The 27,564-nt window shown below is 36.7% G+C and overlaps 1 protein-coding gene across 1 annotated transcript in view; it reads left to right on the forward strand.

Moving 5' to 3' along the window:
- The window catches only part of LOC150100509 (uncharacterized), a 1,094,033-nt gene that overhangs the window by 1,028,784 nt on the left and 37,685 nt on the right, over positions 1 to 27,564 (forward strand). The window contains exon 38 of the mRNA XM_090402670.1: positions 26,162 to 26,374. Within this exon, the coding sequence (XP_090258796.1) occupies positions 26,162 to 26,374 (213 nt within the window). The remainder of the gene's footprint in view (positions 1 to 26,161; positions 26,375 to 27,564) is intronic.

Here is a 27,564-nt window from a genome sequence, read left to right on the forward strand (position 1 = left end):
TGGTCTCATGGTCCAGACACAATAGATACATTTTAGTGCATCTTAACAGCCAGTATCCTAAAATAAACTTCACCATAGAAAACGAAAGTAATAATTGTCTTCTCTTTCTAGATATCCTAGTGACACAACTTCCTAATGGCTCATTATCCTTTTCCATTTACATATGCAATCACAGCACCATCCTTCATAGCAGTATGATATCCTGAAAACACTTGACTCACTGAGCCAGAGCTATTTATTCAAATGGACACAGCTCATATACCTTCATAACATCTTTTTAACCAATAGCTACAACCTCTGTTAAAATAGATAAAATACTGAATGCAACCTCCACCTCTCCTACAAGCAACACACAAGATCACAGCAAACTTTTCCCATCCCTAATATTAAGAGCACATCAGAAAAGATAGCCAAAGTTCTCTGTAAATATGATTGTCACTTTTAACTACTTATTCATCTTTATCATTCTTCTTTGGACATACTGGTAAATCAGTTGACATCTGCTACCTTGAAGAACACAATGGCAAGATAGAATGTTGGAATTGGTAGACTATGCTCTGAAGGCATCAATATTACACAGAAATCATTAAAGGTCTGAGAGAGTATATTTTAGAATCGGCATCAGCTATATTACATCCACACATTATCTTAAATGTTATTCATTATCTCTATGGATCATATTATGAAGGAAAGTGTTATTAAATCTAATATCAAAATTGTTGATGTTAATATTAGCTCTTCACTTCATGCAGATAATGTTAAACTTCTGAATAAATCCAGCACAAGTCTGCAAAATTCCCTGACAAAACTGAATAACTGTTGTAATAAATTTGGTATGAAAATCAGCAATAAAAAGACAGAGACAATGAAAATAGGAAGACAAACACATTTCTTCCTGAATGGTGAACCTATAGAACAAATAAAACATTTCAGCTATTTAGGCACAATATCTAGTGAAGATGGTAAATTAAATGTGAAAATAGACAACAGAATTAGTAAAGCTGGTATCATAGGAAGTTGACCGAATAAATTTATATGGAATAAGAAAGAAATTAATCAAAACACTAAATTAGCTATATACAAGATAGTGTCCAAACCATTTAACTTATGGATCTGAGAGCCGGGTTAGAAATGAAAACACTTGATCAAAGACCTCTGATATGAGAGTTCTGAGAAAGATTAGTGGAGTGAACAGATGGCATCAATGGCAGTATCACATTAAAAATGAGGATATTAGGAAAGAACTTGCCATTGTTAGCATCCAGGAATTTGTTAGCAGAAAGCTAATCTCAGGTCACTTGACAGAATGAGAAAGGAAAGATTAATAAAACAGGTGTTCTTTGCACAGTTGACAGGAAAAAGATCCAGAGGAAGATCAAGATGTAGATGGATTGATACAGTAAAAAGGGTCCTTAAGAGAGAAATATAAGATCAGATGATATTGGAGTCTTGACAGGTAACAGATTAATTTGGAGGAAAATTATTAATCAGAAGTTAGTAATGGTGTAACTTTTTCATGTAGTATCATCATTATAAGTGAAAAACAGCGGTGATGAAATTCAACAAAAGAAACAGCAAAGTGTATATTACATTGGTTCCCTCTATAGATAAAAATAATATTGGTTATAAAAATTAGTATAAAAATAATTTGTTATAAAAAATACTACTTAATTTGGATGAAGAAAATAATTTCCCAAACTTTAAGGATAGAAATGCAGTCATTATGATTAAAGTTTAATCAATAAAGAGGAGCTTCAGCACTTTCTTTGAATAAATGTTCATATTTATACATTTTTATACATGTTTCCTTTACAGGTGAGACATGGTTGGAAGAGGATGACATCCTGACAGGAATAGAGATGGAAGGGTATGATGTGTTTCGTGAGGATAGAAGGGGTAAAAAGGAAGGGGGTGGGTGTTATTGATGATAGAGAAAGAATTATGTCCATACAAAGTAGATATGCAAGAGGGAAATAGTGCCAGTGGTTTCGAGGCAGTATGGTGTGAGATAGAGGTGAATGGAATCAAATACTTGGTTGGATAGACCAGGTAAAGTAGATGGTGGTGATAATGAAATGTATAATCAAATTAGCCAAGCAAATAAGAAAAAGGTGATCATTATGGGCGATTTTAATTATGGCAATATAGACTGGAATGATGAGATAGCAACTGGAAACAAAGAAAATGAGTTTCTTGAGTTTTTGAGGGATACCTACCTCAGATAGTATGTAACAGAGGGCATGCGAGGATTGAGAATCTTGGATTTGGTCATCTCATCAGAGGATGTAATTATAAATGAGGTGTCAAATCATCCACCAATTGGTGAGAGTGACCATGAGGTGATTACTTGGATGGTTGGCAGCAGTGTGAGGACCTCTGTGAGAAAAGGGTATATGTGGAACTATAAGTGGGAGGGGGGGGGAAGCATGGAATGAGGAGTTAGCTGGAAAAGATCTCAATTCAGCTTAGGGGATTTTCAAAAACTATCTAGTAGATGCAATGTCTAAGTGTATTCCAAGGGTGAGAAGGTTAAATAAGGTAGGAGTGAGATGGATAAATAAAGAGATTAAGCATGCGATACAGAGAAAGAGAGCATTGTGGAGACAGCATAAGAGGTGGAAATAACCAATTCCATGAGATCAGCAAAGACCAGGCAAGGAGTGTGACTTGGTTGGTGAGGGTAGCTAAAGAGAGGTATGAACAGCAGTTGACTAATGAAGCCAAAAAGAATCCTAGGGAGTTCTTTCGATATGTAGCCAGCAAAAGAAAGAATGATTATGGAAGTATGACATTGATTGCAGAAAATGGTATAAATACATCTGTTGCAGAATGTGTGGTGGAGATACTTAATGAGCAGTTCATAAAGATCTTTCAATCTTGTGAATGTGACTTCATGGAGGGATTGAGAGCACTTGATGATGGGGAGGAGAGACTGACTGTAGGTGAGCAAGAAGTGTATGAGGAGTTGAGTAAACTAGATGTTAACGAGGGTGTGGAACTTGATAATATATCACCACGTATTCTGAAAGAATGCGTGGTGATATATTATCACCACGTTAACATATAGATGTTAACGAGGGTGTGGAACTTGATAATATATCACCACGTATTCTGAAAGAATGCGCCAGGAAGTTGACACCTGCCTTGACATATTTTTTTTAATGCCAATCTTGCACTCGGTCAACTCCCTAAGGAGTGGAAGGAGGGCAAGATTGTGGCACTTCATAAAGGAGGTGATCGAACTCAAGCATCAAACTATAGGCCTATCTGTGTGTCAGGTGTTGTGGGTTGGAGAAGCTTGTGAGAACTAGAATCCAGAGTTGGGTTGACAACAATGGTATTATCTTTGATGGACAGCATGGATTTGCTAAAGGGAGGTCATGTTTTAGTATCTACTTACGTATTACAATAAAGTGACCTTCCTAGGACAGAGGACACAGTAATATACTTAGATTTCACAAAGGCTTTTGATAGAGTACCTCATGATAAATTGATAGTCAAACTAGAGCAGATGGGGTTGGATATTAGATTAATGCATTGGATTGGAGACTGACTATCTGATAGGTATCAACAAGTTGTGTATGGGGATGCGATATCCAGGAAGGGAAAGTCACTAGTGGAGTGCCTCAGGAGGTCTGCTTTGGGGCCATTACTGTTTAACTTGTATATTAACGATATAGGTGAAGATTTGGATGGAGATTTTCAGTTGTTTGCAGATGATGCAAAGTTGGGATGAACCATGAAGAGTAGTGAAGATGTTGTGGCCTTACAAGAAGACCTGAATAAATTGAATGATATCGCACGGAAATAGAGATGTGAATTCAAAGTTGCAAAATGTAAGGTTTTAAAATTTGGAAAACAAAGATGGGATGCAGAATTTATGCTTGGTGAGGATATATTGTTGGAGATGGAAGAAATAAGAGATTGGCAGTGTTAGTGGATAAGGATCTGAAATTTAGGGGGCACATAGCCAAAATTGTGAAGACAACACAAAGGCTTCTGGGAATGATGCAGAGGACACTGATGTGTAGAAGTAGGGAAATTCTTGTTCCATTGTATAAGGCTTTGATTAGGCCATACATGGGCTATTTTGCCCAGATTTGGTCACCTGGTTTTCAGAAGGATGATGAAATGTTGGAAAGGGTCCAAAGACGATTGACTAAGGGAGTTTCTGACCTCTGGAATGTCGAGTACGAGAAAAGATTGAGAAGATGTAATTTGCAGAGTCTGGTGGACAGGAGGAAGAGGGGAGATATGATAGAGACCTACAAGTTGGTAAGGGTCTGTAGAACCTCTCCAGCATTGATTATAGGATCAATGCTGGAGAGGTTCAACAGAAAATAGTGGGAGATTGGGAGAGAACCAGAGGTCATCCCTCAAAACTGTATAAAGAGAGCGTGAGTAGGGGAGTGAGAAGCAGGTTTTTTTCGTGCAGAGTTGTAAATGATTGGAATGCCTTGCCTGAGAGTGTGGTGTCTGGTGCTTGTAGTGAGGAGTTTGAATGTGTTCAAGGCATGGTATGATGAGCAGTGTGTGTGTGTGATAAAAGGACCTCCCAGATGAGTCTTTGATTACATGGGGTCTCATGGTAATAATAATAATACAGAGATTTACGTAAAATTTTGGTATTAATCCTTTGTATCCTGTGATTTGTGTTAATAGTTTCATGCTGTGCCAAATGAGAGTTATGAGATTTGATAAGCTAGATATGGTCTAGCTGTTCAGAAATATGAAAAATATGAACATTTATTATTATTATCTGGCTTCCATGAAGTCAGAGACTCATCGTGAGAGGTACACATTATCGCACACAATGCTTATCCAACCGTATCTTAAACCGATTCATTGTGTCAACATTCACAACACACTCAGTCAATGTATTCACCACTCACCAACCACTCTTCATACAAAGAACATGCTTCTTGCTCCTCTGCACACACCCTCCTTATATGGTTTCCAACAATGGCCTCTTGTTGTCCCCCCCCCCTTTCTATGAAAAATAACAACTAATTGATGAGAGGTCCTCTAGTACAGTGCTTCCCAAACTGTGGAAAGTATGTTTTGTAAAGTAAGTTTTGTATGTTTTGTTTTGTTTTGTTAAGGGGAGGGCTGTGAAATAATGAAAAGAAATTTAAAATCTTTTAAGACTAATTAGATTTTTTTTATCTTAAAAGAAACATATTTAATTTTTATTATTTATTATTTTTTGTTATTTTTTATATTTTAATCGTAAAAATCACACATTGGTGCATGTTCCCAAATTTTGCTTCCTGCATATTTCAGCGCTTAAATAATATTAGTAAATATATGCTTATTCATATAAGTTTCATTTCAAAGCAGAAATCTAAGAATTGCAGTTTCAAATATTTCACCTGATATTGGTGTAGCAGTATTGAAACACATCCATCACATTAAATTGTTATTAAACTTCTTTTATGTTTTTAATTCTTTCTTTATTACTAATCATTTTACATTTCATGTGCTTGTACTGCAAATGTACAATAACAATATATCTATCTATATAAAAATATGAGATAATGTGCCATGTCAAATGTGTATGTAAGATGCTAAAATGTAATATTTGCATTTGATTTTTGCAATATTAGCTGTGTATGTTTTGTATTGAATATAAATACAATAAATATTATAATAATATATGTCTATATTACGATTTTTTTTCGAGGGGGCCTGTGAAATATTTAAATTTTTCCAAAGAGGACCCTGACTTCCAGAAGTTTGAGAAGCACTGCTCTAGTAGGATGGAGGAAATTGAGACTTTTGTCTCATTGATGGAGCAACCTACGACAGTACCACACACATGGCCAAGGCGGCAATGAGCCTATAGCAGATGGTGAGCTTCCTGAGAGAGGGAGAGAGTGCCGGGAGTGCATTGGGGTGTTGTTACAGTCACATCGGTGTTCGTTTGCCTGCCTGTTTGGTGAGTGGTTAGTGTATCCACTTTCCAGCTAAAAGGCTGCGGGTTCGAATCCTGCCTTGGGCATGGATGTTTGTGATTGTTTGTCTGTGAAAACAGTGGTGATGGTAGGGTAGATTGCACTGGTGTAGATGATGTAGGTAGTTGCAGTTAGTGGAATGGTGGAGACAGAGAGTTGTAGATCAGGTGTCCCCCCCCCCCCCCCCCAGATGAGTCTTTGGACTCCCTGGAGGTGTTATGTAATAATGATATGTCTCAATCATATCCTCCCCCTTCCTCCCATTCACGACAAGGCTTTGCAATTTACTTTCTCTCAATCTGTCCTTGTACTTTATATTCCAAAGACCACTGACCACCTTTGTGAATCTTTTGTGGACCCTTTCCAACATATTCTCATCACTGTGAAACTTGCCAACCAAATCTGATCTGTGCACAATACTTATGAGGCCTCATATGGATTATTGTCACATTATATGGATCATTTGTCACTTTGTTATAGTACATAAGTAACTCTTTCTGATATCCACAGAGAATACTGCTGTTATTGATGACTTATTTTTCACGGTATTAACAATACCACACAATTTTATCAGATGTTTTATTAACTGCTTACGATGTCTCGAAAGAAAAAAGTCTGGAAACTACTAAAAAAAGTGACGGCATGGCCTCAAAGAAATCATCAGGAAAATAAAACCAATTCATGTTAAACCACCCTGTATTTATGGATTACCAAAAATCCACAAAACTAATATCCCCCCCCCCTATGCCCCATAGTCGATAGCATAGATAGTCCCACACATAAACTGGCCCGGCATTTAGCCAAGTCACTTGCCTTGCTATATACTGGCAACTCCTCTACTTTTGAAAAAAATTCAGTCCATTTCAAAACACTGATTAAAAATCTGATCCTAAAAAATTCAAACATAATTGTTAATTTTGATGTTACCTCTTTATTTACCAATGTACCACTTATAGACACTATTGATCTAATCAAGTCTAAATTTCCCCCTGATATTTTTGAATTATTTAAATTTAACACGAATGCAGGTTACTTTACATGGGAAGGAAAATTCTACATACAGATTAATGGTACTGCTATGGGTTCCCCCCTCTCCCCCATTAGCAAACTTTTACATGGAACACTTTGAAAACAAAGTACTTACAACAGCTACATACAAGTCATAAGTGTGGTTATGCTATGTAGATGGTGTTTGACATCTGGCCCCATGGACAAGACACTTTGGATGCTTTTGTCACCTACCTAAACAGCAAACACCCCAAAATCCACTTCGCAGTAGAAAAATAATCAAATAACTGTTTACCATTTCTTGACGCATTGGTCACCTGTGTTTCAGCTGGATCACTGTCTTTTTCCATTTACGGAAAGCCTACATACACAAGGGAAGATACCTACATAAACAATCGCATCATCATCCAGTCCAACAGTATGGCATTTTAAAAACACTTACACACAGAGCCAGACCCATTTGTTCTAATTGTACAGCTCTGACCACAGAACTCCAATATATGTGCCATACATTCTTAGCCAACAGCTATGATCCCTACAAAATAGATAAAATACTACATAGCCCATTACTGTGCCCTCTCCTAATACACAAGAATAACATGACCTTTTCTATTCCCTATATCAGCGGTACATCAGAAAAGATAGCCAAAGTATTGATGAAACATAGCCTTCGCACCACTTTCAAACCTCATGTCAAGCTGGCAACTCTGATCCACTCGCCTAAGAATAAACTTCACCCCTTAGCACACCCCAGGAGTGTATGAAGTTCCTTGTGACTGTGACTTGGCCTATTATGGCCAAACAGGAAGATCAGTTAACATCCGCCTGGAAGAACATGAAAAATACATTCGCTGCTATTACTATGGCAAGTCGGGACTGGCAGACCACGCTTTGGACACTCCTTCACACGGGATTAGATGGAAGAAAACGAATGTGCTATTTAGGAATCATTACAGATCTGAAAGATTATTTTTTGAGTCAGCAATGGCTTTGAAGAATTCTCCCAACCTTAACAAATATGGTTGCATTAATTTGCCAAAAATTTGGAAGACTGTTATCCTAAGAGAAACTCCTGTATAGCTGTTTTTTTTTTTTTTTTTTCATTAGAGGGCACCAAAATAGGACTTTTGATCTTTTGTCCATTGCAATTGTATAGTTTCACTCACTCACTCACTCACTCACTGTCGCATGTACAAGTGTGTTGTTCTCTCTGATGATGCTGAGTTGAAAATCAGTGAAATATAAGCAGTTAATAAAACATCGCTTTGATAAAATTGTGTGGTGTTGTTAATACCATGAAAAATAAGACATGAATAACCATCAAAACCTAAGCTTATTTGTTAGAATACTGCTGTTATTAACCCATTTCTGTATCCTACTTCTAACAAATCTCTCCAGTACCTTCACCACAACTCCAGATATACAGATTGGCCAATAATTTGAAGCTACAGCCATATCACCACCTTTATGCAGTGGAACAATTATACCCTCCTTCCACTCCCTTGGAACCTGTGCTGTTGTGAGACATATTAAATAGCTACGCCAATGCTTCTGCAGTTCCCTGGAGCATTCACTTATGATGCACGATGATGTGTCATCAAACATCAAGATTATTTATTTCCTCTAATACCTCCTGCTCACTCACAATTAAGCTCTCCTATGTCCTCTACACTTAAGTTCCTCATGTTTGCACCTTGATGAGTATAAAACAGCCTTAAAAATTGATCACTGAATACCTCAATGTCTTCTGCAGCAGTTACCATTCTACCATTTTCATCCATTACATTATCTTAACATAATCATTCTTCCTTCTACTTGCCACAGTTTTTCTTTACCTGATTTGCCAATTTCTGCTCATACTGCACTTTTGCTTTCTTATTAACTCAGTTGCTCTGCTGGCTTGTTCTTTATACTCTTCATATAACTGATCATTAGTCATCTTGTACTGTCTCCAAAGCTTTCTTCTTCCAGATCTCATGCTTAAGCCTGCCATTCATCCAGTTTATTTCTACCTTATTCAGCCTTTTGGCCTTCGGAATACATTCACACGTTGATGCTGTTATGTATTTCTTTTTCAGTTCCCAAGCAACATTTATTTACTTACCACAAAACTCCTCATTCTATGCTATCTCCTAAGCTGGTCATAATCTTCAGCCTTGTACTTTCACATATATCCTTTTCTCATGGAAGTCTGCATATAGCTAGTCACAGCCAAGGTGATTACTTCATGATAACTCTCCCCAACTGGAAGAATGTGTGAAACCCCACTCACAATTACATCCTATGATGAAATGATCAGATCTAAAACTCTCAATCCTTGTGTGCCTTTCTTTACATCAGGAGTCTTCAACGCATGGCCCACAGAGCTCTTTGCTGTGACCTGCCGGCCATTTAAAAAATAACTACTTAACGTTAAAACACAATTAAATAAAAGATAATTTCAATGAAGCCCATTGGCCACTAAGCTATACTGCAGTATTTAGAATTGTAAGATGCTTTCCAGATTCGCAAGGAATGCTGTGCATTTGATACTTTTACATAAAATCCTATAAAAATAAATATTAAATAGACATGCTTCTTTAGCCTTCTACCAGCGCCAAGCAGTACTTAAGTACTAATACTAGCATCGCAGGTAGATGGCTGAAGCAGTATTTCATTCAAGTGCGCTGTCTAGTGCCTTTGAGATACATCTCAAAGGTTCTCGATACTTCGTTGTTTTCACATAAATACAAGAGGATCTCATCCACTGTCAGTCAGTCATGAACGGTGTGATATTCGTATAAGAGCACGTAGGTTCGTCATGTCAGCCATAGCCTATTGTGGTTTTATATTGCCAGACTTTTTTCATTAGTTTGAGATATATTCAGTGGATAACAACCGTTACATGGCCATTTTGGATCATTTTTTGGGTTCACCTTCCATCACTATGGCATCTACGAGTAAAAAGCGTAAATCAAGTGATTCTTGTTGGGTTTTTAATGAAAAGTGGACCAATTTGTACATTTTTGTGCCGATCGATGATAAGCCAGTGTGTTTAATTTGTCTGAGTCAGTGTCAGTATCAAAAGAATGCAATATAAATTGACACTTGAGACAAAGTATGTATCCAATTTCGATCACCTTCAAGGGCAGCTTCGTGTGGACAAAGTGAACCATCTCCAAATTGATTTAAAATGCCAGCAGGGTATGTTTAAAAGGCAGAGGGAAGAGGGTGAAGCATGCATCAAAGTAAGTTATGTAATAGCTGAAAAAATTTCTAAAAAATCAAAAGCCTTCTTGGATGGTGAGTTTGTGAAAAAGTCTCATCACTGCTGGGGATATTCTGTGCCCAAATAATAAGGAAGTGTTTAAAAACCAAGTTTGTCTTGAGTAACTGTAGCATGACGTGTCGAAGAACTTGCCAATGACATTGAAGGAACTTTAAAAAAAAAAAATGGGCATTTGAATTCACATCATATTCACTTGCTTTAGATAAGAGTACAGATCTGAAGGATACAGCACAACTGGCTATCTTTGTCCGTGGCATTGATCAAGAATTCAATGTAACAGAAGAACTGCTAGCACTCGTACCTATGAAGGGAACAATGAAAGGCACTAATATTCTTGAAGCCGCCAAGAAAACACTCCATCATTTCGACCTCAGCTTAACCAACCTCGAGGATGTGGTAACTGATGGTGCCCCTGCTATGGTAGGAAAGAACAAAGGGTTTGTTGCACTGCTACAGAAAGAACCGGAACTAGAAGGAAAAAATTTCATCCATTACCACTGTTTAATCCACCAGGAGAATTTCTGCATGAAAACTATTGGATTTGAGAATGTCGTGAAAGTTATTGTGACTGTCGTCAAGAGGATTGAATTAGGGCAAGAGGATTGAATCATCAATTCCAAGAGTTTTTGACCCAAAAGTGCAAAGCGGATCACAGTGATGTGGTTTGTGACGTGCATTGGTTGAGCAGAGGGAAGGTTCTTAAAAGAGTCTTTGACTTAAGGAGCGAAATACAGCAGCTCGTGCAAACCAAGGACCGATTGCGGAATTTAATGATCCGAAGTGGATGACAGACTTTGCCTTTGTGACCAACATCTCGTTGCATATGAGCGACCTAAATACACAGCTACAATCCAAAGATCAACTGGTGCACACTCTGTTTGATCACATCAAAGCTTTTGTGGCCAAGTTCAAATTTCGGGAGGCACGACTTCCAAGACTTAACTCATTTTCAGCGTTTTGCTGAGCTTAACTGTTTGTCTCTTTATGAATACACTACAAAATTAGCTGTGTTGTGAAGTGAGTTCGAAGAGAGATTTAATGATTTTCGTAAAAAACAGTCTTCCTTAGATTTATTTTCAATGCCATTCAGTGTCAATGCTGCCATACAAATGGAGCTGCTTGAACTCCAAAACAAATCTTCTTTGAGAGAAAAATTATTCAATGTGCCCTTGCTTACATTTTACAAAGACTACATTTCTGAGGACACATTCTCTAATCTTCACCAGCATGATTTGAAGATGTTGCTTTGTTAGGAAGCACATACTTATGTGAGTAGTTCTTCTCCAGAATGAAGCATGTGAAGTCCAAGACAAGAACTCAGATTACGGACCAACATCTCGAGAATACTCTGCACCTTCCAACATCGATGCCAACATCGACAAGCTGGTCAAAGAAAAACATTGCCAAATTGCCCGTCATTGTAAAAAATAAATGTTTTCTTCATTAAATTATCTTTTTTCAAGTATTGATTGTATTTATTTATCATGAACCCAATTCCTACTTATGCTCTTAAAGCCGAGTTTTTTTATTTTTATAGGATTTTATGTAAGGTATCAAATGCCTAGCATTTCTTGTGAATCTGGAAAGCATCTTACAATTCTAAATACCACAGTATAGCTTAGTGGCCTGCAGGCTTCATTGAAATTTTTAATGCAGCCCACACTGTCTGAGAAGTTGAAGTCCCCTGCTTTACATGCTGCCAGAGATAATTATCTCTCAAGAACTCAAGAAATTCATTTTCCTTATTCCCAAATGCTATCTCTTCATTCCAATCTATACCACCATAATTAAAATCACCCATAATAATTACTCTCGCTTTTTTCACTAATCCAAGTTGTTTATACATTTCTTCATTGCCACTTTCCACATTCCCTGCCTAATACCAACATCCAACTAAATATGTCTTCCAGTCAACCTCCACTTTATACCACACTGTCTCTTAACCATTGCCACTATTTCCCTCTTTCCAGTTTACCTTATGTGGACATATTTCCCCTGCTATTATCGGCAGCATTTCCCCCTGTCTTCTTGACTTTTCTATCCTCATGAAAAATACTGTATTCTTACAGTTAGGGTATAATCTTCATTCACCCATGTTTCGCTTATTTCAGCAATTTTGAGACAAATAAACTCAGTGATTTCTTTTTCTCTCTTATTTCTTATACTTCTGGCATTTGTAAACAAACACAACAGTTTATTTTTAGGACTATAACCAGTCCTATGCAAACGGAACAGGTAAATGAGCGTGGACTATCCAACTAACAAGTGGCTTGGATAGTCCACCTCCTCATTTACCTGTTCCGCTTGCATTTCCATTTGCCAAGCACTTCTTTCTCTTCAATACCACTCTCCTGATCTTTCACTTCATCTCTTACTTCTGATCTCTTCTTGCATCAGAAAGTGCACTTCCATCTGGCAACACTTTCTCCATTGCACTCACTCCAAAGCCATTTGAATGCAGTCCATCGTGCCTGTATAATTCTATTCTTTTCTCAAACTCATGCTGTACATCCACAAACTGTACTCCCTTCTCCTCACACAGCTTTGCTAGCATACTATTTATGATTCTGGTTCTCCATCTGAACTCATCATTGTCATACCTCAGGAAACACTGAAAACTTTTCCCACTATACTGTGATCTCTCACTCCTCTCAATAACTTCTTCATATTCACTCTTACATTCTCCATATGTCCACTTAAATCATTTCTCTCCACAACCACCAGTAAATCTCTTACTTGTTTCCTTCTAATTTCCAAAACCTAAATTATCTTGCTCATTCTCCCTCCTGTATAGCAGATCTTCTTGACTCTCTCATTAACTAATCCTCTAACTATGGAATTTCTATACACTACTATCCTAGAATCACTCATCATCTCTTTTATCCTTTTTTATTTTTATTTTTCGTTCTATTCTTTTGAACACTTTCATTAACTTCCACTAAACATCTAATATCATTCCACATATTCCTCATGTCATTTTTCATTTTTAAATAACTCTTTCATCAATATTATGTAGAAGCAAAAGTTTAACTTTTGCCTCTACATTCTTGTGTTCTTTCACTCACTAAGTTTCTCTTGCTTGCATTCTATTTCTTTCATTTACATCATCTTTAATTTCATCTGTCTTCCTACAAATCCATACCCTCTCTTGTCTCCCATTCAATCTCTACACAAACACATCTCTTACATTATTAATTATAATGAAGAGCCAAAGGCTTCAATTTGGCGACATGAACTTATTTTAAGTTAAGGGATATTATATCCCATAGTGGTTCTTAGCCAAATAAGAAACTCAGAGTTTCATGCCGAATATAGAAACTATATAAAGTTCGGTGATTCCAAGCGTAAGCAAATACCTGGATAGTGCAGCACCTGACCCTTGAAGGTAGTGCAAGCTGAGGCAACTCGTATAAAGGGTGGAGCAAGCTCCGATCACTATTCTTGATATTTATCAATAATGTGAACTTAACTCTTAGGAGCTGCATTTTGTTCAACATTATGAGAAAAGGGCACTACGCAGACCAGTTTCGACCTTTTTTGAGGTGTCATCAGTGAGTAGGTAGACAGTTAATACCAAGTTTGTAGCGAACAGAACTTACATCCTTTCTATGAGAAGGGATGTAAGTTCTGTTAAGTTGCACTGGTCGACTTCTGCATGGTTGCCCTCGTGAGTACTGCCACTGTGTTCTGTTTAAAGAAGGCAGTTTTAATTAATAAATCATGCAGAAATCAAGCCAAAAATCATGCAGACACACTAAGTTATGAAAAATAAACAGTACTACACTAAAATTCACACGTTATTGCTAATTATTATTCAAAATAGCACTTATCTTTTAAGGAGCTTAAAAGATAAGCTCCATAAATCTTCCTTCTTCTAACACTACCCACCTTATGGGTGTCTAGTGGCCAATCTTCAAAACAAATGTATATTCATAGTCTAAAAACAATCGCAAACATTTAATCTCATTGCAAGATTTGAACCCACAAACTAATGGTTGGAGAGAGGACATAGTAACCACTCAGCCAACCAAGCCCTTTATTCAATGAAAGTGCTGAATTCCTACTTCATTACCTGAACCTTAGTCATAACGACTGCTTTTCTATCCCCACTAAAGTTTGGGAAATTGCCATCTTCAATTATTATTTTTTTTATTTTTATTAAGCTAAATGTTTTTATCCTAATTCACATGCAACTGTATATATAGAAGGATTCTAATGCAACATATGTACTCTACTGTTTCTTTTGTTCAAATTTCCTCACTCTTGTTCTTTACTTATACTGATGTCTTGTGATGTGTTGGATGAAATATTTGTATAATAAGTGGAAGCTGCACAGGTCTTCTTATACAAGAAAAACTGCTTGACTTAATAGAACCATAACTATAGTTCTACTGTGCCATCTTCGCCATATTCAAGCAAGGTCATTCTTTTTGTAACCAATTCTTCTTCCACTTTCCACACAGCAAAAGAAAATAACAAACACAGTCTGTTATTTTCTTTGGCCCTGCAGTGTTAGTCCCTTCTTGTATTCCAGTATCTTCTTCCTCACTAGATTTATAACTCACCTTTGTATCTTGAACTACTGAAGCAGCTGCTCTCTATACCTTTGTGTGTAAGTAACATCTGCTTAATCAATAGCTCTTGTTTGAACTCCCTAGTCATCCATAAGTCCAGACTAGTTTTCATTCTCACTCTAGTTACCAGGTGTTTCTTATTTAACTTAATTTTGATGCACTTTATCTTTTTTCCCCATCCATTGACCTTGAAATTCCACATAAATCTTATACTTCTGCATATGTACTTACTCCCCTTTCTCCTATGTCTTCATACAGCTCCTGTTACTCAAGTCACTCTTTAATCACACTTCTGATATACATGCATTCGAAACCTGCTCCTCAGTTCTTCACTCTGCTATTAAGGCAACACACTCTTCTGCTGCACAGTCTCTATCATTGTTTTCAATGTTATATTTTGCCACTCAGTTTACACTTCTGAAGTCATTTGTTCCAATCATCGATGTTATCTCAACCACATTCTAATCTTTCTCTTTATTGCTAAAGTTGCTCTCATGCCCTGGTGCAAGCATTCTGTCCCTGTTTGTCCCTGAATAATAATCTTCATACTTGACTCTTCTCATTCTTTCCACTTAAACTCTCGTGTCTTCACACTTTCACGTTTTCTCTTCCATTCTCTTCTTTTTTTTCAATTCCACTTTATCCATTGAACTGCTTTTCCCATCAAAATTTGTCTCTTCCTTTGTCTATTCTCTCTCTCTCTCTCTGCTTCCAGTAATGTTTCTTTTCTGATCTCCTCTTTCTCCCCCCCCCCACCCAAGTACTTGCGCTCATTCACAACACAGTCATACTCAGTCATGCTACTTTAGTCCTTCAGCTAGCAGCTATTTGCAGTTTCACTTTAATCAAGTCATCCAATTCTACATATTTTCTCTGCTCTTACTTCATCCAGAAATAGACTGACACTGATGTTATCTAGTGCTTTCAGTTTCCTAAATTTTTGATAAACACACTTCCATGCTTTATCTGCCATATTTCTAATAAGTGGGAAGTGAAGCATGGTATGAAGTTTTTAAGTGCATCATTTAAAATGTAGTCTTTGAATGATGAGACTGGGGACAATGAGTAAAATATTGGCTATCATATTGGTCTATTTCCTCACACAAATTCACTAAAGCGATCACAAAGTAGTTATTTCCACTTATCACAAAAAGTGATAAGTGGAAATAACTACACTGCATTACTACAATATATCTAAGTAAATAAATCTTTCTGGAGCTCAGAAAGATTTATTTACTTAGTGGTGCCCTACAAGTAAGACATCCTCTTATTACCTTATTAGCTTTAATGCTTCTTTGATGCCTCTCTAGCTGTATTATGTTTTTTTTTTTTAAATAGCCTTTCCATTCCACTCAGTGGAAGATATGCAGGATGTGGTGCCAGATTTGTTGCATTAAATGAATTTGATGCCTTCTTTTCCTTATGGGCTTCTCTGCCAGTGTCATGATTCTTGAGGTAGAATAGACTTACCTGGGTTTTGGCTAACTTGGCATCCAAAAAAATTTCTTTGTAATAAATTGCTAGCTCTTTAGGATGAGTAACAGTTTTTGAAATTGAAATTGAAAATGTTTATTTTCAATTTCAAGTGTTGTGCTGCAATAGCTAGGTCTGCATTTGCATGTACCACCAACTTTTTTGCTAAATAAATCACAAAGAACAAAATATTTTTCAATAGCAAAAGGTGGAAATTTTTAGTCCTTCGTAAAGCTATACATCTTGATAAGGAGAAGTCTGTGGTGGCTAGCGTTATAGCCAGCAGTCGTGTCAACTATGGTAGGTTCTGTCTTAAGCTTTTGTATGATATCCATCTTTCATCTACTTGTATAAGATTCAGAACTTGTGATGTGTAATATATGCCAGGCCTGAAGCCAGATTGTTCTTTAAAAAAATAATAAAAAATAATAAATAAATAAATAATAAAAATAAAAATAAATTCTCAAAACAAGAGCTAAATCTGTTGACAGTTATCCTTTCATACAATTTATAGAAATGCATGGTAAAGAAATAGACTTATAGATTTTTTTTTTTTTAATCTTTTGGTAATTTGTCTGGTTTTACAAAGGCCACTATTCTGGCTTTCCTCCAGATTGCTAGCAATTAAAGTTTCACCACACTTTTAATACTGCATAGAAAGGTTGCACTGAACTGCGTGGTTAGCCTAGTGGCTTTGCACTTCGCAACCATATGCCTGGGGAAGGATTGTCCTAGGTTCGATTCCTGTTCTAAACGTGAGGAATTTGAGGATCTTCCTCAGGCATAGCCAAGTTAGCCGGTCTTGGGCGCGGTCAGTAGGGTTTTTTCCACCAGTTTATCTGGCGTTTTTCATCCCGCAAGCAGGCAAACCGGCCCCGTGAACATACACCTCTACAGTCAAAAATATATCTCCCCCCCAGCGGCAGACCAGGCGACGGGTCAGTTGGGAGTAGTACTAACAAGAAGTCGCATCTAAATAACACGTGGACCCTGCACAGGAAGCGGGAATAACGCGTAGAAGAAGAAGAAAGGTTGCATTGTGATTCTACCAACTACTGTTGTTTAGCAACACAGTGCAACCTTTCTATGCAAAGCAAAGCAAAGATGTTTTAGTTTTTTTAGAATATTTTTGAAGAATTATATAGTTATTCATTTCGGTATCACTAATTAAATACATTTTCACTGTAAATTTATTTAATTAGTGATACTGAGACTGAATCCATATTAATTGTCAAGGTTGTTAATAGGTTTTGTATAGAATTTTGTATATAACAGCTAACAAAGGCAAAAATTCAGGTAAGAACAACCAGACAAATGTACAAAAGTTGACCATGTTGAGCAGTGGGGGATTGCACTAAGATGGTTCATTGTTGGGAGTGTAATATGAATGAATGAGCAAATGTGGCAGTTGTGTTTGCTGAGAAATTGAACAACAGAAGTGAGAGAATGTGATTCTGCAGAAAATGTGATATATTAATGGACTGTGGTGATTTTTGAATGAAAGTTGTGAATGAGAAGTGAAAAATACAGCATTCGGTGAAAAACTGAGAATGATAGCCAGAAGAGTGAGTGTGAGAATGTGAGTTTAATGAAATCAATGAAATGATTAAGATTAGAAACTAAGTTCAGATAATGGGATAGTGAATATGGGAAACAATTGATAAAGGAAAAGCAAGCATTAATGTGGAAATGTGCCTAACCTGATATGCATTCGTCAGGATTGTGCATGACAAAAATGGAAGAAAGCCTGACTGATGAAGCAATAGTGGGAACAATTGTCAGAATGCAAGAATTGAAGAATGAAATGATTAACATGAGAAATGAGATGAGTTATATGCATATGGTGGATACAAACGGAAGAGTTCAAAAGAATAAAATGAAAGGTAGTGGAGAAAAAGAAGTAGCAAATGTCTCAACAGTAACACTATACAGAGATTCTGTTATAAAAGATGTAATGCATAAGAGGATGCATAAGGTCTGATTCAGCATAGGAATAATGTAAAGATGGATATCAGGAGATTATTAAGGATAGTGGAAGACAACAGTGTGATAAGAAAAGTAGTTTGTATGCTGCTCAGCTATGACAGTGATGAATTGTGGCGGAGAGCAAGGATCTTGAATGGATGTTAGCAGAAATGTGTGAAGAGAAAGGAGTTCAGTTTGTGAATATGTGGGGGGAGTTGGAAGGACAAATTGAACTGTATAAGAGTGATGGACTACATCTGAATGGTTTTGGAGTAAGTCAAAAAAAAGGAAAGGCTGCTTCTGGAAGGAAGTGTAATCAGTGATACAAGCAAGGCATCAGTGGAAGTCAGAGATATGATGCAAATGAGCAGGAGAGTGGACTAAATGAGACCAATGTGAATGCAAATGAGAATCTCAGAACAAGAATGCAAGTTGAACAGAGAAACAGGATGGGCCAGGGAGGTCAGTGAGACAGTGTATGGAGAGTGGACTCTGAAAGCTGTAATGAATGCATGTATGTGGATGGTCAGCATAGGAATAGAACAGCCTAGAATACATGGAGATAATTGAGTCTGGGTGAGCAGACAGGAGAAAGTGTAGAGAAGTCACAGATGAGTAGCAGCAGCAGTAGGGTGGATTATAGACTAACAAATGAATTGTTATGCTTCTTCACAAATGTCAAGTTTCTCCTGGTGTTGTCTTCATGGGAATGATATACGCTGATAAACTGTTCGTTGAATACCTCAACTATATCCTCTGCAATGGTGTGATTGGGAATGGTTGGTGTCTAATCTTCCCCCAGTTGGTGAGAGCTACCATGAAGTGATCACCTGGGTTGTATGTAGTCAGGCAGTCATATGAGAACTTCTGTGAAGAAGGGATATTATTATTATGTGGCACCTCCAAGGACTCATTGTGGGTGGACACACTACTCTACTTCACTAAATACATCTGGAATATATCTGGAATTACAAGGCAATTATGAAAATCTCAGGAGACAAATGGAAGCTATAGCATGGAAAGACGAGTTAAATGGAAAGGAGATAAGATTCTGCTTGGACATTGATCAAGAACTATTAATAGCAGCAATGTCTGAATGTATTCTAAAGAAGAAAATGATAAACAGGATAGGAGTAAAATGGATGAATGAAGATATTAAGATCTGGAAGAAGAATACACTGTGGAGGTAACATAAGATGAATGTTGGTAATAATCAGTTGCATGAAGAGTGCAAAGGGCAGGCCAAGGAAGGTGACTGCATTTTTAAAGGCAGTAAAAGTGCCATATGAGAAGAAATTGGCCACTCAAGCTAAAAAAAAAATGCTCGTGAGTTCTTTCAATATGTGAGAAGTAGACAAATAATTGACTGTGGAAGAATATTGCTAATTGATGACACTGGCAGATTGGTAGCCAATGCAGAGAATATAGTTGAGGTATTAAATGAACAGTTTTTCAGCATATAGCATCGTCATGAAGGAAACATCAGGAGAAGCTGGAGTCTAGAGGGTATGGTGGAGAAGGGACTGATAGTGAATAAGCAGGAAGTATATGAGGAATTAAATAAACTTAATGTTAATAAGGCAATAGGACTTGCCATTATATCACCATGTGTCTTGAGGGAATGTTCTGTGGAAGTAATGGCACACCTATTTAACATGAGTCTTGCAAGGAGAGGTCATGTTTCAGCAATCTGCTTACATATCACAACAAGGTGACAAATTCACTTGATAAAGGAGATGGGTATAAGGTGGAGTACTTGGATTTTTTTCACAAGCCTTTGATAGACTACCACATGACAAGCTAGTAGCTAAACTGAAACAGATGGGATTACATAACAGACTAATAAGATCTGTTTTGGGACCATTATTATTTAACTTATACATTAATGACATTGAGACTGGCTTAACTGGAGATGTGCAGCTGTTTACCAATGATGAAAAGTTGGAAAGAGCTATGAGAAGTAAAGCAGACATGGCCCTGCAGGAGGATTTGAATAGATTTCGTGAATAGACAAATGACAAATCGAGAAATTTTGAAGGAGGTGGAGGAGCTGAGAGATCTTAAAGTGATGGTGGACAGAGACTTGAAGTTTAAGGGTTGCATTGCTAAAATTATAAGACCATCCCAACAGATTATGGCAGATTATGAGGAGAACATTGACATGCAGAGGCAAAGAGATTATGGTTCCCTTTATAAGGCTTTGATTAGGCCACATATGGAACTACTTTGCACAAATTTGCTCTTCTGGTTTTTAGGTGATTGAGGATGTATGGAAAGGGTACAGAAAAAGTTTACCAAAAATTTCTATGGAATGTCAGATACAATGAGGGATTGTGGGAATGCAACTTACAGAGGCCTTGTGAATAGAAGAAGAGGGGATATGATCGAGACATATACGTTGGTGAGGGATTGTTACCTGATTAATATGGAGAAAATTTTTCATACAGTAAAGGGAGACAAGGATAGAACAAGAGATCATCCCTGGTGTATAAGAAGGGAGTGAACAGGGCAGTCAGAAACATGTTTTTCACATGGAGAGCGATTGGAAACTGAATGGGTTTAAAGACACTTTACGATGATTTTTTGTGCATAAGAAAGTATGGACCTCCTGTGTTTAGTCCTTTGACTCCATGAAGGTTAGATGTTAATAAAAATAATAATAACACAAGGGTATCCAGTTTATGTGGATGTCACTCTTGACCAAAGATATTAACTTGATATTTAAGAACCATATAGAAAAAATGAGCTAAAGTTAGTACAAAGAGCAATATTTTGCAGAAACTCACATCATCAAAAGTATGGTGCATCTCCTGGATATCCTGAGAATTGCAGCTCTTTCCTTACATTTGCCACTTACAAAATATTAATGCTCAACATTAGGCTGAAAAAATTAAGACTATGAGGCCAGTGTTTTATGTTTGCTAAATGTGTATTGAAAGATGTTGAAAGTTGGTGTTGTACCACCTTACCCCAGTCCTGAAGATACTTTCAGGTGCAAACTTTGTTTGCTCACACTTGGATAGAGGATTAAACTAATTTTATTTTATTATAGATATGTCTGTAGCTGAAATTCATGCCACACTTCCAGACAAATTAACGATATAGGTGAAGATTTGGATGGAGATATTCAGTTATTTGCAGATGATGCAAAGTTGGGATGAACCATGAAGAGTAGTGAGGATGTTGTGGCCTTAACAAGAAGACTTGAATAAGTTGAGTGATTGGGCACGGAAATGGAGATGTGAATTCAAAGTTGCAAAATGTAAGGTTTTAAAATTTGGAAAACAAAGATGGGATGCGGAATTTATGCTTGGTGAGGATATATTGTTGGAGATGGAAGAAATAAAAGATTTGGCAGTGTTAGTGGATAAGGATCTGAAATTTAGGGGGCACATAGCCAAAATTGTGAAGACAACACAAAGGCTTCTGGGAATGATGCAGAGGACACTGATGTGTAGAAGTAGGGAGATTCTTGTTCCGTTTTATAAGGCTTTGATTAGACCACATATGGACTATTGTGCCCATATTTTGTCACCTGGTTTTCAGAAGGATGAAGAGATATTGGATAGGGTCCAAGGGTGACTGACTAAGGTAGTTTCTGATCCCTGAACATTGAATATAAGGAAAGATTGCGAAGATGTAATTTGCAGAGTCTGGTGGACAGGAGAAAGAGAGGAGACATGATAGAGGCCTACAAGTTTGTAAGGGGTTGTTATAGGATCAATGCTGGAGAGGTTCTACAGAAAATAGTGGGAGATCAGGGAGAACTAGAAGTCATACCTGGAAACTGTATAAAGATGGTGTGAGTAGGGGAGTGAGGGGCAGGTTTTTTCCATGCAGAGTTGTGAATGATTGGAATTCCTTGCCTGAGAGTGTGGTGTCTGCAAGGTGTTGGAATGTGTTCAAGGTACGGTATGATGAGCTGTGTGTGATAAAAAAGACCTCCCAGATGAGTCTTTGACTCCATGAGGTCTTGGGGTAATAATAATAAATCACAGGCTGATAAAAAAAATAATAAAAAAAAAAAGTGACTGTCTCTACCAGCTTTCCGATATACTCTTACCAGCTATTAGAAGAACTGTTCATACAAAAGAGTGCTCACAACATTTGTAGATTGCAGACATCTAATGTATGGACAAAATCCTGATGCCATAGCTTTGTCTTCTGCAGAACCAGCAAACAAAAAGCTAAAATCTTTTAATAATACCAACATCTGGTATGAGTTACAGTTGTCATCAGAAGAATTACCATGTGCAAGGTTCTGAATTAACATTTAAATCTCTAAAGTTATGTTCTTTCCAGTATGTCTTAACTTGTATTTGCCTTTTGTCTTTTTACTATGTATTGCAAACTTTACTTCATATTTTTAATTTGCTAAATTTTGCATTGTTTCCAGTGGACATGAAAAAAAAAAATGGATTGCTGTAGTACATCCAGTTTCTCCTATATGGGATAAATTAGACTTATTTTAGCCTATGAATGACTTTTTATTTGACAAATTATTTATAAATTTAGAAAAAAAAAACAAAAAAAAAACATATTTATTACCAAGCTATAGCTTTCTTCACTATGAACAAACAAACAAAATTAAAATGTCCATTACTAGTGCTGAACATGGGTAAACTCCAGCTACTAACTAACTAGACAGTAAAAAAAAAAAAAAAAAAAAAAAAAAAAAAAAAAAAAAACAAGGTGATTTTGTACCCCCCCCCCCCCAAGATGGGCTCCTTAGAAAGGAGCTAAATTAAACATTTTGCTAGTCTGAAAGTATCATTTAATTATGTTAATGTCCCACTGATTTTCTCTGAATATTAAGTGCATCTTAAAATTCATGTGTACAGGCTATTCTGTATCCCTCCAGAAAGGTTATGATGATGTAATTTTCTAATCTGACACAGTTACACGAGTAAGACTTTTCCACAGAAACCTCTCTCAATATTCAGAGATACCTTTAATATATGGTATATTTGGCAAAAATTATGAAAAAATATCAACTCATTGCTACCTATAAACCCATCAACCAAATTCATAACCTGCTACCTTCTCCAAAAGACAAACTCTCACCACTGATGCTACCTGGTGTATACCAAGTACCATGTTCATGCCGCTTGTCTTACTATGGACAAACAAGAAGATCTGTAAATAAACGTATCTCTGAACATCAAGACCATATTTGTCTTATCAAACCTCACAAATCTGGCCTGGCACAACATGGAATTGAAAACACCCACAGGATTCAATGGCAAAACACTAAGCTGCTGCTAAGGAAAGTGATGAGAACTCGGTCCACCTTTGCCATGAGTTTCCCCAGTCCTGAAAATTCTTAAGGCACAAACTTTGTTTGCTTACACTTGGATAAAGGATTAAACTAAATATATAATTTATACCATGCTGCTGCATAGATCAATATATAAACATGAACATTTATACAAAGTAACTGATGAAGCCCTACTTCATTGACTTAATCTGAATAGTAATGACTCCCTCGCTATTCTGAAAGTGAGGCTAGTAAGTGTTTTATGTTTGTTAAATGTATATAGCCAGAAATCATGCCACACCTCATGCCATTCCCAATAGTTTTAATCCATGAGCACACAACTGCATACCTAAAAGGATTCCAATTTAACACATCCACTCTACTCTTTTCTAATTCAATTCCTTATTCTTGTTCGCTGTTTGTACTGATATGATGACTTACAATAGGTAAGATGAAATACAGGTATCCCTCAATGTTTCCGCATATATCAAAATCGCGTTAATCAAATCTAATAATCAATGGTAAAAATTACAATTCGTCCATGACCGATTACTGTATTAATAATTCATTTTATATGGTACTCTTTTAGAAAAGATAAAAAATGAATGCAAAATAAATGTTTAATAAATAATTGTACCTACAGTATTTACTGCAATTTTTTTTTTTTATCAAAAGAAGTTATCAAGAATTATTTGAACAGTTTTAGTTTTTTTCTTATCGGCATAAATTCTACGATAACAAGCAAAATGACTCTCCAGACCTCGGCAAACAAGCAATAAAACATAAAGAAAAAAACACTGCAAATATAATATACGATGGTACAAATCAAGTGGATATTGAATCCAACATTATTTCATAGCCGAATATAGAAACTACAAGAGTTTCGTGCCGAGTATATAGAAACTAAAAGTTTTGGCAGATGCAAGCGTAAGCAACCTTATGGACGACTCCTAGTAAAGGTGGAGTAAGCTCCAGATCACTTTCCTTAGTATTTTCCATAATGTAAAGCACATCTAGAGGAGATGTATGATAAATAAGCCTTTGGCTCTCTATTTTAGTAATACATGATGGTTTATTTATTTTCAGTTACAATCTAGAAATTATTGAACAAAGAATAAAAAAAAAAAACTAAACCATATTATACTGACATCGAGGTTGCGGTATCTCTCAAATACAATTTACTGTCAAATATCACAAAAATTTATGTTTTATTGCTTGTTTGCCGAGGTCTGGAGAGTCATTTTGCTTGTTTAATACATAGCATGTATTAAACCAAACCGACAGCATAAAACAGTGCGGAATATCACTCGTAACATATGAATGCACAGCTACTCATAACCTCCAAGCTATACACTGAATTGTGTAAAAATATTTATATTAAAAGATTTTGCATGTATCTGTCAGATCAGCTGCGAGCTGCAGGGTTAAAGGCGCGTTAATCAAACTCTTGCCACATACAGGGTGTTCGGGATAAATTTGACATATTTATAATTAATTATGTTTTTCCGTAAGTTACATGTATTAACACACACTTCTCTTCATTTAAAAGTTTGGACCCTTCTTCATTCATATACAAGATGTCAGAAAGGATGGATAGCTGGAACCCACCTGAATCATGGAAGAGAATAACTTGTATCATGATGATTCGTGCCTGCCATCAAAATAAGGATATTACGACTGCTGCCCAATGCTCCCTGAATACAGTAAAAACAATCAGGCATGAACTAGAGACTTGCAATGGTGACTACGAGGATGTAGCAAGAAGAAAGATCCCTAGCAGACGATCTGATTGCGTTCGTACAGCAGAATTCCTCGCAAATCTGCAGGAACAGGTGTTGAAGAACCCTGGCATTGGAATTCGGGCTTTGTTCGTGGAGTTGCTAACTGTAGTCAAGCCCTGGATAACAAGGGTAGCCAATGGTAGGCCGTATGTATGGCAGCAGGATTCGGCCCCTTGCCACACCTCTGGGAAAAGTCAAAAATGGTTGTCTGAAAATTTCTACGACTTCACCAGTCCAAATGTTTGGCCTCCAAACTCCCCAGACCTTAACCCCATGGATTATTTTGTATGGGGCGCAGTTGAAAAAGACACCAATCGCACTTCCAGTAATACAAAAGCCCAGTTAATGGATAAAATTAAAACAGTTTTTGCGGCCCTTCCCAGGGAGACTGTAGCATCAGCTTGTTCGAGGTTCCGAAGCAGAATTGAAGCTGTGATCGATGCTAATGGTGGTTATTTTGAGTAAATCTTGTTGATAGTATTGTAATTAACTCTGCCTGTAATGTTTTTTTGTCAATTCATTAAATTTAATAGATACAAAGAAGATTTTCTTTTTCCTTACGAAACTGTCAAATTTATCCCGAACACCCTGTATATCAAGGGATTGTCGCAATTAATTTCACAGCGTTAATCAAATCCTGCGTTAAGCAAGGGATCCCTGTATTTACATAATAAATATATTTCTACTGTGCCATACATGTTATTCTATAAATATCATTACATTACATTTCATTGAGAATAAAATGAACACTAGGTTTCTGAAATTCCTGATTTAATATTTAAGAAAGAAATATATATTGGATAAATCGTTAGTATCAGTAAATTAGTGCCTCCAGTTATTGTCAATATATGTTATATATTATGTTTATATGATTTATTTAGGTCTAGAAGGTCCACCTGGTCAGCAGGGACAAGTTGGCGATGCTGGTTCTCCTGGCAGACCTGGGGGCTCTGCTCCATCACGTGGTTATTTCTTTACTCGTCATAGTCAGAGTGTGCAAATACCAGAGTGTCCTGTAGGAACTACATCGCTCTGGTCTGGTTATTCACTTCTGTATATTCAGGGTAATGAAAGATCTCATGGCCAAGACTTAGGTATGTATAATGAGTAGTTAGGAAAATCTAATAAGCAAACAATTTCTTTTTCATTTTATTATTAAGAGACCTCCAGGGAGTCAGTGACTCATCAATGGAGGATACATATCATCTGCATCAGCTGTGATAATTTTTCTTTAATTCATTCATGCTACCTGCTCTTACCATCTTCAAAGGCAATCCATTCCACTCATGCACTACCATATGGGACAAAAAAATCTATCTCTCTGCTTCCACGTATGCTTTTTCATCCTATTTTATCCTACATAAAATGAAAAATTCCATCTACTGGTATCCTCTATGACCCTTTCAGAAGTTTGTAAGTCTCAATCGTCTCATCTCTCTCTCTCTCTGTCTCCTGTTTGCTATTGTGTCCACAAATTCTCAATCAGTCTTCATAATCCCGATATCTAAAACCAAAGTAGAAGAAACATCAAATTTAGTTCACTTCAGAGGGGCTGGTAAATTATAACAAGCCATTCAAAAAAGAAGAACCAAAAGCTTCTTTACTTCAATCCCAACCAGATAACATCTGTTATGAGATGGTTACACAACCTTTACCATCATTCCTGGATCAACTGTTCCACTTATTCAACAGAATTTTCTGTAAGAATGAATTTCAGAATGCTAAAAGACAATTATTATTGCTTTTCCAAGCAATCCAAAAAATACCAAAAAATTACTGTTAAGTTGACCTGACAAGCTACCTGTTCAAGATCTTGGAAAAATGGTTAATCCTCCTCTTTTTTGGTTTCTAGAGAGGAGCAACCATTTTTTCCCAAACTCGGTCTAGCTGATGAAAACATCATTCTATGCTAGATCATTTAATTCAATTAGAAGCATCCAATGCTATCAGGAAAGACAAGCAATTAGTATAGGTTTTCTTTTACATGCTAAAAACACATGATAGCTTGTAGCTTTGGCATATTTTTTTTGGCACAGAACTAGCTAAACCTTCTAAGTCTGAACAACCTTTTCCTCTTAGAGGCCACAAGATTTGTTATGTGCCATACTATTTGTTGTCAAAGTTAACAAAATAACTTCTTCCAAATGTCTTTAATGTGGATGACATTACTATCTTTTCGTATAATAAATTTAGTTTAATCCTTTATCCAAGTGTGAGCAAACAAAGTTTGCGCCTAAAAGTATCTTCAGGACTGGGGTAAGGTGGTACAACACCGGGCAACTTG

Source organism: Typopeltis vanoorti, chromosome 13 (genome assembly GCF_054136105.1).
Source record: "Typopeltis vanoorti isolate ZY-2024b chromosome 13, IOZ_Tvanoo_1.0, whole genome shotgun sequence".
Lineage (NCBI taxonomy): Eukaryota > Metazoa > Arthropoda > Arachnida > Uropygi > Thelyphonidae > Typopeltis > Typopeltis vanoorti.